Below are 12,134 nucleotides of genomic sequence, written 5' to 3'. Positions count from 1 at the left end.
CTGAGGGGGGTCCCTGGATGTGTGCAGGATAGAAATCAAATGTGAACCAGCAGGAGATGAAAGCAGTGTTTATTAAAGGCATAGAGAGAGTGCAGGTAGAGTATCTGAGAGACTCAGGAAAGGAGGAAGTCTCATCTTTGCTGGGGTGTGGGGTTTCTGTTGAGGATCATGGTCTGGTGTATGTGCCCTCTCAGGCATCCAGGAACTGGTTAGAACAAAGGCGAGGGCCCTGTGTTATTCCTTGGAGCCAGGGTGTCTTGGCATGGAGATGCCTAGTGCTAGTGGTCCAGAATGTGCATATATAGCTTTGTCTGGTCATTCTCACCTGGTCCTTCCTTAAATGTTATCTGTTCTAAAGAAATCATTAACTCCTTGTCTCTTACAAGGAGGACACAAACTACTGAGGCATGTGTAAAGTAGGGGTGCAACTCCTAGCAAGAATAGAAGCAATAAAAGGAGAAAAAAGATTTTTATGGAGTCCTTCAGTTTCCCTATCTCAGTATGATCGTTTTTATTCAAGAAAATTTTCATTGTGCCTTTTTTTACTTTCAGCTATTATAAAACAATTTTCTGAATATAAAGTGCCATTAGATGATCATTTCTTAAGCTTATTAGTGTAAGGAGAAAAGAAACTAACAGTGTCTCTTATAAGTCTCATAAGTGATCCTTGCATAGTGTTTTTAAATATTTGAGATTAAAGTAATGGGGAAATCTTTAGTTTTAGGAATTACTCAGTGTTTAATGAACTTAAAGTCTGTTCCTATTTAATTATGTCTTACAGCCAGGTGCCACTCTTTGTGCAAATTCATCACAAATGGCGAAGAATGTATGTGGGCGAATGTCAGGGTCATGGTGTACGAACTGATTTTGAAATGGTTCATCTTCGAAAAGTGCCAAATCAGTACACTCATTTATCAGGTCTGCTGGATATCTTCAAATCAAAGATTGTGAGTTTGTATTGATATTGTCAGTCTTCTCTGGGATCCAGATGAAAGTGACAATTTGGTAATTTTATTGAGTACGTAGAAACATTGATGTAATTATGTGAAAGAAAGATATAATTGACTATGTATGTTCAAAGAAACAGGATGCAGTTAGATTTTTAGTGTGCTAATGCTAAAGAACAACTAATTAAAATAATTTTTTTCAGTTTGTTAACATTTATTTACTATGTTACCTCTTTCTACTCCTTCTCTAAAAGTAAAACAGTTGGCCCTTGAACAATACAGGGCTTGGGGCCTTAACATTGCACCTCCCCCGTGAAGTAAAAAATATACTTTTAACATCTGACTCCCCAAAACTTGATTATCATTAGCCTGCTGTTGACTGGAAGCTACATCATTAACATAACACTTGATTAACATATATTTTGTGTGTTATATGTATTATATATCATATTCTTAAAGTAAGCTGGAGATAATAAAATGTTACTAAGAATATTGTAAGCAAAAGAAAACACATTTATAGCACTGTACTGTAAAAAGCTCATCTGTAAGTGGACCTGCATAGTTCAGACCCATGTTCAGGGGTCAGCTATTGCCACACTACCCAGATGAGCGTGCTTCAGGTAGCTGCCTGTTCGGGATTTTGCCTGTGAGCTCCTTGACGTCTCAACACTTTTGGTTCTGAATTGTCTCCCTCCCCACCCCAAATCTTCATTTTATTTGATTTTTAGGATTAACATGGCTTATATTTTATGACTGAGAGCAATAAGGCTAAATGGAAGGTACTTAGTACTTCCTTGGTGTTCCATAAAAACACTACCACAGAGATATGGAGGACTTACCTGTGTTACTCTGGAGGATGAAATTAGGATTTAAGTCGAGGAGCTGTTAGAAAGAGAGCAAAGCCAGATGGGGGTCTTCCACTTAGAGAAATATTTCTTACGGGCTTAAGTTGACCCATCTCACTGATGTGATCATACCAAACTGATGGCAGGTGTCTCCTGGTATGATACTTTGAACAGAATATATTATCACCTGTATTGCATTCCTGTCTGAAGTGTTTAACTTAAGTCAACACGTGCAGGAACAATCTCATATTTCCAAACTGAGCCATATTTTGCAAAGTAACTGGCTTTGACCCTTCAAAAAAGTCAGTATCATAATTGGCAAAACAAAGATTGGTAGCTGTTTAAATTAAGGAAGATTAAAGTGACATAACAGCTAAATGCAATGCAAAAAACAAAATAGCCAAAAAGGATATGATAGGGACAATTTTAGTATGGACTATATGTTAAAAAATAGTGTCAGTATTACAATTCTTGAGTATGACATTTGTTTTATGGTAATTACATATATTTTACAGAGTTCCAGGTATGTATGTAATTTTTTTTCAAAAACTTTGACAAGCTTTAAGTACTGCGTCATTCTGTATGTGTTTTGAGAAATATTTGAAAAAGATAAGTATGTATATATTTCTGTTCCATTTGTTTCCCTTTGCTCTCTCACCAGAAGTCTTTAATTGTATATTTTTATATCAGGTTTCTGGTCAGACGCAAATATTAATACTTTATTCCTTCTTCAAAAACATTAGTGAACATTATTTTCTTAGATCTTTCATGTCCCTTATGTAGCTCAACTTCTCTTTACTGAATCTAGGGATCACATTGATATGTGAAGCCTAACTTAGATGATGACAATCTGCTAGTTGTACTTCCAATGAAAAGTGTTCTTAATCAGTTCATCACATCATCTGGCAGAACTTTCACAAAACTCACTCACCTAGATATGAAATACCCCTCAAAATTATTATTATTATTTTTTAAAGTAGGTTGCATACACAATGTGGAGCTTGAACTCATGACCCTGAAATCAAGAGTCATGTTCTCTACTGGCTGAGCCAGCCAGGTGCCCCTCAAAATTGATTTGATAAGAGTTGAACTTAAAATAATTAAGAGTTGTTTGGGTACTTTAGGGGTTTTACATAGCTAAAGCTACCCAGTATGTAACGCTTCTGTTACATATCTCTAAAGCTATCTTTATAAAAATTACTGTTTAACACCTGCTTGCAATGTTCCATAATACCCACCCTTCACTGGAAGTTTATGTCATTTTTGCAAAGATCTAATTTATTAGAAAAGGTTTCCTTCTGGGGTGTCTGGGTGCCTCAGTTGGTTAAGAGTCTGCCTTCGGCTCAGGTCATGATCTCAGAGACCTGGGATCAAGTCCCGGATTGGGCTCCCTGCTCAGCAGGGAGTCTGCTTCTTCTCCCACTTGGTCGCTCATGTTCTCTCTCTCTCTCTCTCTCTCTCAAATAAATAAATAAAATCTTTAAAAAAAAAAAGGCTTCCTTCTGGTAGGGGTGGGGAGGTCAGTTTTGCCCTTTGGGATACATTAAATTTAAATTCTGCCATAATCCTCTAAGTATGTGAAAATTCATACTCTAGTCTTTTTTCATTTAGACATTCTTCTTTCTTTCAGATGTTCTTTAAATATCATGGTTTTGTACTCTTAAATGTTGATTTGGATATTTGTTTTGGAACTATATTCCTTTATGTTTTGTAGAAATTTTGTTTGCAGGCTCTTTTAGAATGAATGTTTTATCTAAAATTTTTAACTGTCTTTCCCATCCTCCCTTGTGGCTCTGTAATTGTGGTTGCTCCATACCTGCAGGAGATTTCAGAACTGGGTTTTAAAATGGTGTTTGGAGACTTTTGCTCTGTGGTGATATTAGGAGTGTTGCGTATCTGGTTTTGGAATTATTGGATTGCTTGCTTAGATTATGAGAGTATTTTACCCCCCTCACTCAGTAACTTTCCCCACCCTATAACTTCTGGCAAAGTTAACTTTGCCAAGCAGGTGTGCCCTGCCCCAGTGTTTGCCTTAAGAAGAGTCTTGAAGGGTGCCTGGGTGGCTTAGTTGGTTAAGCATCTGCCTTCGGCTCAGGTCATGATCTCTGGGTCCTGGGATAGAGTCCTGCATTGGGCTCTCTTCTCAGCGGGGAGTCTACTTCTCCCTCCCTCTGCCTACTCGTGATCTCTCTCTCTCTCTCTCTCTCTCTCTGTCAAATAAATAAATAAAACCATTAAAGAGAAGAAGAAGAGTCTTGCAGTGCACTCACTCTGGGCAGAGTTGAACTTCCAGTTCCACTTAATACAGTCTGTAATCCTAGGCGTTCATTGCCTTCTTCCACATCCAGAATTCAGCAGGCATGTGCCTTTAGCCCCACTTAAAACTTGGGATTTTGTGTACCTTTTCGAGGGCCCAGAAAGATATATTTATGTCATGTTTGGTCCTAGGTATTCCTTTCTGGTTATCTCTTCTATATTTATCTGTGTTGTGCTGTGTAACTGGAGCAGAGGTTATGTGTCAAAGCAACTTTGTTACAGTTTTTAGACTATTTGTATCTTATGGGTGAACACTCATTTAATATCCTCACTTGACTGAGAAGTCTGTTACTCCTGACTAGCCAGTATCTTACCTTGCTTCTCTAGGACACAGCAGCCCAAAACTGAATTATCTTTTTTGGTGGCAGCCGCCTTGTATTTTGACTTTAGATTGAGTTTGTATTTGGTTAAAACTACTAGTGAAATTTATAGATGCTGCTACTGAGTAACGTATTTTCCCCCTCCTAATCTGCAGCATCAGCAACACCTGGTAACTGGTTGGATATGCAGAATACTCTTGAATTTATAGTTTCCCATGATCCATAGGTGATTCCTTTCATATTTAAGTCTTATTCCACATTAATGTAGTTGAACTATTATTAAGGCAAGCTGAGATCATAGGATGTTTAGATGATATTAATTTTCATGATTTTTAATGAAGGTAAAGATGAATCTAAATTTTCTGTTAACTGATTCATTAATGTATTTTGCATGAGTGGCCATTTGTCTTAGTCTAAAATTATGGTTAAATATTCAAGACTGGCTTTAATTTGAATTTATTTTCATTTAAAAGAAAGAAAAGACATCATCTCTTACTTTATAATAGTTTCACTTATTTAAAAAATCAGATTTTCTTCACATTCATTATGGCTGAGCAGAATAGTAAGAAATATATATTATCTTTTTAAAAATTAACATATAATGTATTATTTGCTTCAGGGGTATTGGTCTGTCAGTCATCAGTGTTACACAATTCACAGCACTCACCATAGTACATACCCTCCCCAGTGTCTATAACCCAGCTACCCTATCCCTACCCTGCAACCCTCCAGCAACCCTCAGTTTGTTTCATGAGATAAAGAGTGTCTTACAGTTTGTCTCCCTCCCAATTCCATCTCGTTTCATTTTTTCCCTCCCTGTCCCCCACGGCCCCCTGCCCTGACTCTCAAATTCCTCATATCAGAAGGAAATTATATTTGTGTAATTGAAATTGTTAAAAATATTTTGAAGGAGCATTTACTTTGTTTCCAGGTAGTGGTTTATTTATTTATTTGTTTTTTAAAAGATTTATTTATTTTGGAGTGAGAGCAAGAGTGCCAGTGAGCATGAGCTTGGGGAGGGACAGAAGGGGAGAGAGAGGGACAGGCAGCCTCCATGCTAAGTGGGGAACCCAGGGATCTGACATGGGCTTAATGCAGAGCTGGGCCTGAGACACAAGGGGCTCAATCTCAGGATCCTGAGATCATATTCTGAGCTGAAATCAAGAGTCAAGAGGCTTAACCCCTGACCCACCTATGCGGTCCTCCAGTTAGTAATTTAAACAGCTTCATGTTCATGTAATTTGCTCTCTGGCATTGTTTTTGAAACACTTTTTTTCTTTTTATAAAGCTGTATGATACTGTCTTTGCATTTATTTCCTAGGGATGTCCTTTAACTCCTTTGCCTCCAGTTAGTATTGCTATTCGCTTTACATATGTACTTCAGGATTGGCAGCAGTATTTTTGGCCTCAGCAACCTCCAGGTGAGATAATTTAAGAGTATATTTAACTTACTGAATATAAATGGAAAAGAAAATATATTCAGAAACTAAACTTATTTAACAGTGTGTTTCAAGTATTTTAAATTTGAAATGTTTGTAATTCATTCTAAATGCAGTATTGCTGATTTCATTGCCTTTATCATTTTTTTTCTCTTGAAAAAAGCTCTGAAGTTTGTTCCAGAGACAGCATAACTCTATATGTGACAATCTGTCTTTGAAAGCTAACATTATTTATAAAGCATTCCCCTGCTGTGGAACATCATGTGCTACAAATTAGTATGTAGTGAATGATTAAAATGTCTGTTTTTAGACTGTAATAACAGAAGCCACCCTCATAAGCTGAGAACCTTATGGAAAGTAGAGATTGAGGAAGAGTGCTAAATAAGGAAAGCAAAAAAGAGAGAAAAAAAGTGTATATACACATGTACTTATGATGGGTAGAGCTCTAGAATATTTTACTTTAGCTTGCTTTTGATGTAATTAAAATCAATTTACCCTTTTAGCCATAAAGCAATATATACTAATATATGGATTCATTCAGTAATCATTAATTATTAGCCTATAATGGGCTGATGTTTCGGCTGTAGGTATAAACAAGACATTACCTAAGTTGTAGAAAAGTTCACTCTACTGGACATATAGCCTAATTAAGTGAGTGTTTGGTTCCTGGGTGTTTCTCTCACATAGAAGTATAATTATATTCAAGTATATCTAATAAGAAATGTAATACAAACTTATAAATAATTACAGGGATTTTACTAGCCTGAAAACATTTTTCACTCTACCTCCCTCAGAGGAAAATAAATCAGAATAAAACAATATTCTTTACTGTTTTTGTTCCAAGTAGTTGGTTATTTATAGAATGGAAAATCGGTAGTTTTGGAATGATATTAGAATTAATGTAGTACATCCTTAGGCTTTGGTAGTTATATATGCTGTCAGTATTTTATTTATGTATCACAGAATAATTTGAAATTCTAATGTACAATATAAGAATTACAACTAAAGTATAGCAAAGGGAAATAAAAGCTAAGCTGAGAAAGTAGAAGTAAGACTCAAATGTTCATTTTGGTAATTTTAGTTTCCAGATAGTACCCTTTAGATAATTTGTAACCAGCTTCTCAGTGAAAGTTTCAATTCCTGCCTTCCTTTTCTTTTTTCAAAGGCTACTCTCTTATTAGTCAATTTAAAATAAGTCCCAGGATGATACAGTCTATAGTGATCTAAGAGGAAGCCCAAGAGCCAGAACGTTAGCATTATAATTTTGATTGCCAATAAGGCCTTTTGCCAATTCTTTTTAAATGGTGAGCAAGATATTAATCATCTTCGGGGCACCTGGGTGGCTCAGTGGGTTAAGCTGCTGCCTTCGGCTCAGGTCATGATCTCAGGGTCCTGGGACTGAGTCTCACATCGGGCTCTCTGCTCAGCATGGAGTCTGCTTCCCTCTCTCTCTGTGTCTTCCTCTCTGCCTACTTGTGATCTCTGTCTGTCAAATAAATAAATAAAATCTTTAAAAAAAAAGATATTAATCATCTTCAGTGATTTGAAGACTATAAATTTTTAATATTTTCTCCTATAAAGGAAAGAAGGGATATGAACATGTAATATGGGACACATGCTGTGCTTGGCATTTTATATATTTTTTCATGTAATTATCACTTATCTGTGAGATAGGTGTTATGTTTCTTAGAGAATATATATGTCTTAGAGAATGTAGGTAACTGGCCCAGGGTTACATGATCATCAAATGATAAAGTTTGCTTTCAAATAATGGTCAAACTCCAAATCCCATGATACTTCATTCCATGGTGTTGCTTCTGAACTTTGTGGGTGTGTGGTGTTTTGTTTTGTTTTGTTTTTTTGAGAGGGAGAGAGAGAGAAAAGAGAGAAAGAGAATGGAGGGGCAGAAGGGGAGAAAGCATCTTAAGCAGGCTCCACTCCCAGTGTGGAGCTTGCCATGGGGCTCAAGAGTCGGATGCCTAACTGACTGAGCCACTCTTAGGCCCTGCTTTGGAACTTTTAATTGAATTAAAACTTTTGCACAGTTATGGTCTAGTAATAATTTTTAGCTTATTTATAAAATATGCTTATTACACATTTTGAAGCTCTTAAAAATTCACATCTTATAGTAAAGCTAGTCATTGCAATTTTTACTATTATAAGCATTCTTTAGTTGGAAAAGTAGAATGATACTGACTTGAGAAAATTTACTGAATCAAGTAATTGAGCCATGTTTAATGACTAATTTTAATTTAGTTAGGTTGTAGATAATTGTCAGACATGATTTAGCAAATCTGGGGAATATTCATAAATCTGGGGAATATTCATAACTCAATAATAGACTTTAATTTGTAGAATTCCCAGTATAGTGCAAATAATGAAAAGCAACTAGCTGAATTATTTCAAAGAGAAATAAATCTTTTTGATGTCTTTTAGAAGTGTTTATTAATTCTTTAAAAGGGGTGGAGCTAAGGGGAGTGATTTACTTGCTACATTCTCCTCTAATCTCATATTATTCATAACAGAAAGGAAATTCTTTGTGAACTTAAAATATTTCCATGTACTACCAACTGAAATAAAAATTTATTAATGATAACTAATTTGCTATTCAGAAGTTATTGACCAGCAAAACTGAAGAATGTAGGTTGGTGATTAAATTTTTTTAATACTTGAATAATCTTTCTTTTAGATTATATTAATCACATTCTTAGAAAATGCAAAAAAAATTACAGGATTAATGTTCTCTCAAGCATTATTTAAGGAGTATTTCAAAAGGGTAAAATACAGAATGCTTGGCTTGAATGAAATGCTGTACAAATAGGAACTAATTGTTCTTTTATTATAACATTTTGTTCATTGTAAATGCTTTCATTACAAGCAGTCTAGTTAAAGACTGTTTGCTCTCTAACTTTCTGTGTATGCTCTTGATAGAGGCACGTGTAAATCTATGCTCTCTCAAAGAGCTAACCTAACTAAATTAAATTCTTATTTCTTCATTTTTTGCTGAGTAATGGAAAATTACTTCTTTTGTTTAGATATAGATGCCCTTGTAGGAGGAGAAGTTGGAGGCCTGGAGTTTGGCAAGTTACCATTTGGTGCCTGTGAAGATCCTATAAGGTGGGAATTTCAATCTATCATTTGAAGTATGGGACTTTTTTTTTTTAAGATTTTATTTATTTGAGAGAGAGAGCGCATGTGCAGGAGTAGAGGGGAGGGGCAGAGGGAGAAGCAGACTCCCTGCTGATCAGGGAGCCCGACATGGGGCTCCATCCCAGGACTCTGAAGTCATGAGCCAAGGGAGATGCTTAACTGACTGAGCCACTAAGGCGCCCAAGGACTTACTTTTTAAATTCTATTAATACTGATTTTACTGTGCTTTGTAGCCTTCTGGAATGAGTATAATACCAGAAGCAGACCTACCCCTAACAATCTGTCCATTTGTTGTTTTTCCTTTGTAATTTAGAAATAAAAGAGGCTTTCAAATAATACATAAAATAAGTATATACCACTTATTGATTATTCTTTATAGAAGTGATTCTTGGCCTGCTTTTTGGGAAACATTTTATATATTGAAAAGCACAGAGAATGTCATATATAACAAACTTTCATGTATTCATAACAGAGAATTAACAAATGTTTACATCTTTCCTGACCATTTTTTCCAGATGTACAAATTAAGGCATAAGTCAGACATCTTAGGTTACCCATCTGCTTTTCTAGAAGAGCTACTGACCTTAAAGAAAATTTTGCTTTATAAGAAAATGTAAGACTTGGAAAATTTAATCTCTGAGAGCAAAATATTTGGAAAATATAAATAGTCCTCGTTCAGAAACTGTCTTATTTGTTTAAACTGTTTGGTTAATTAAAAAAATATATACACACACATCCATACCTTCTTTTTTTCTCTTTTTCTTCCTTCCTTCCTTTCTTTCTTGGTATCAAAAATGTGATTATTGGTATGGTTTCCCACTCATCTTGATTCAGGGTGCTTTTAGTGCTGTTTCTGTCTGAAGGAGCATCCTTCTGTAAGCCTTGCTTTTCCTCCTGTAGGTTGGCAAAGCACAAGGAGCAGCCAATGCACAAAACTGTGCATGGCTAAAGATCGTGGTGGTTTTGTAGCCTGGTGGGCCCTTCATGTTCTTGAAGTAGGAATTGGGGCTCTGCACCAGGCACCACTTCTTGTGCTTCCAAATCTTCTCTTCCAGGGACGGATGAAGGAGGTTCTATGCCAGTGGCATGTTGTTGTGGGGAGATTTTCACGTCCACAAAGGGCATACATACATTCTTAATACTCTTACATAGAAGTGGGAGATGAACCATGAGAGACTGTGGACTCTGAGAAACAAACTGAGAGTTTCAGAAGGGAGGGGGGTGGGGAGATGGGAGAGCCTGGTGGTGGGTATTAAGGAGGGCACATATTGCATGGAGCACTGGATGTGGTGCATAAACAATGAATCTTGGAACACTGAAAAAAGAAAATAAAATTAAAAAATACTTTAAACTTAAAATCACTCAAGGAAAAGATAAAATAAGTATCTTTTGTAATATTTATTTTATGTGCTAGGCACTATGCTGAATTAGGAAGATATAGAAGTAAATAAAACATTTTCTGGCTTCTTGGCACTTAGAGTCTGAGTGAAGGAAATGGACAAAACAATCACCTAAATAAGTGTACAGTTACAAGCTGTGGGTACTTTGAAGGAAATGTACAGGTTATAGTAACAGTAAAATGAGAAACTAATTTGGATTGGGATGCCATCAGGAAAGTGTTCTGAAAGGAAGTGTCTCAGTTAGGGAAGAGTTAGCCAGGCAGAAAGAGAGAGAATTACCATTGCAGGTGTAATGAAGAGCCTGTGTAATTGCAGGGAAGAGTTTGGCAAGTTTACCAGAGGATAAAGAAGGTGGCCATCATGGCATAGTAAACAAGGGAGAAATGGTGTATTTGTGGCCCTTCAGCTGGTTCATTCATTAGATTTTGGTTAGAGAAAATTTTAGGGAGAGAGAATAAAATTGACCTGGTAATAGAAATGTGAAGGAATTAGTTATTAAATATTTCTTAATTTTAAATCACGATGAGGAATCAGCAAGAGAAATAGATGATCGAAGAAGAGTACAAAAATAATTTGGGGGTGAGATGGTGTATTTGGTAGACCATTTAAGTCACCTGGTGGTTAGCAAATGCTGTGGGCATGCACAATGCTTTTGAAAAGGAATCTTTGATGGTAGAAGAGGAAATGAGGCATTTTTCAGTGTCCTCTCCTTGTCAAAGAAGTTGTTCTGTAGTTAGAAGGTGAGGAGAGAACATAGTTGTAAAAGTTTAGGAACTAAATCTGAGGTTAATACCTAAATTATTTCAGAGCTTAGAGTTTTAAACTTGTAACCATTTATGTCCTTTAGTATCACGTATTGTCTAGTCATTTTTTTACCTTAAAAATTTGTTTTATTATGAAAGTAATAAATTTATGCTAAGTAAGGGAAATTTAGAAAACATGAAAAGAGGCAAAAATCATATATTTGCTAGTCATGTTTCTTAGTTGTAAACTATAGTAGTCAACTGTGACTAATTCAGGCAAAAAAAATCATCTTACTGAAGAGGTATTTGGTAACAGAGAGAGGTTTAATTGGGACCATTGTAGGATCCAGCTCAGAAAATAGGCTGGAGTCAAGGGTGGGTAGTTGTCCAGTTATTATTATTATTTTTTAGTTGTCCAGTTATTAACCAAGGTTATACTATATTGTTATAAATTCTGGCCCTGTTATTACAGTGAATTCTAAAATGTGGAGTCCAGACTGGAGTTGCCAGTCAGTTGAGCACCACTGAAGATCAGAGAAATAAGTAATTGGTTCTTTTGCTTCTTTACTCTCCAAATTTTACTCTCCAAGCAGTGGAAAAAAAAAAAACAAAAAACAGGGAACAACAGGGAAAAAAAAAACTCACTAAAGTGATAATCCCACTACTCATAGTTGGTCACTGATGATAGCTTGCTCTCTGCAAGACTCTTGAATTCAGTGATTTGCTAGGAGGACTCACAGCATTTAATTGTGCTCATGGCCATAATGACTACATTGAAAGGATATAATGTAAAAATCAGCAAAGGGAAAAGGCACATAGGGTGAGCTCCTGAGCCAGCCAAGGACCAGCTTCCTTTCCCAGTGTAGTCACTCAGGACACACTTAATTCTTGCAGCAGTGAATTTTGACAACATGTATGAAAGGCTGTCTACCAGGGAAACTCATGAGAGGCTCAATGCGTGGTGGTTTATCTGA

General features: G+C 36.1%; 1 protein-coding gene and 1 pseudogene across 5 annotated transcripts in view; one reads left to right on the top strand and one right to left on the bottom strand.

Moving 5' to 3' along the window:
* Positions 1-12,134, top strand: part of RAB3GAP1 (RAB3 GTPase activating protein catalytic subunit 1) — a 117,630-nt gene that overhangs the window by 56,553 nt on the left and 48,943 nt on the right. For all 5 annotated transcript variants that reach the window (XM_046018988.1, XM_046018992.1, XM_046018990.1 and 2 more), the window contains 3 exons: positions 782-947; positions 5,750-5,849; positions 8,903-8,984. In XM_046018988.1, coding sequence (XP_045874944.1) covers positions 782-947; positions 5,750-5,849; positions 8,903-8,984 — 348 coding nt within the window. The remainder of the gene's footprint in view (positions 1-781; positions 948-5,749; positions 5,850-8,902; positions 8,985-12,134) is intronic.
* Positions 9,859-10,105, bottom strand: LOC123950708 (annotated as a pseudogene).

The sequence above is a fragment of the Meles meles genome, chromosome 9 (genome assembly GCF_922984935.1).
Source record: "Meles meles chromosome 9, mMelMel3.1 paternal haplotype, whole genome shotgun sequence".
NCBI lineage: Eukaryota > Metazoa > Chordata > Mammalia > Carnivora > Mustelidae > Meles > Meles meles.
This window is presented reverse-complemented; position numbering and strand designations above follow the sequence as displayed.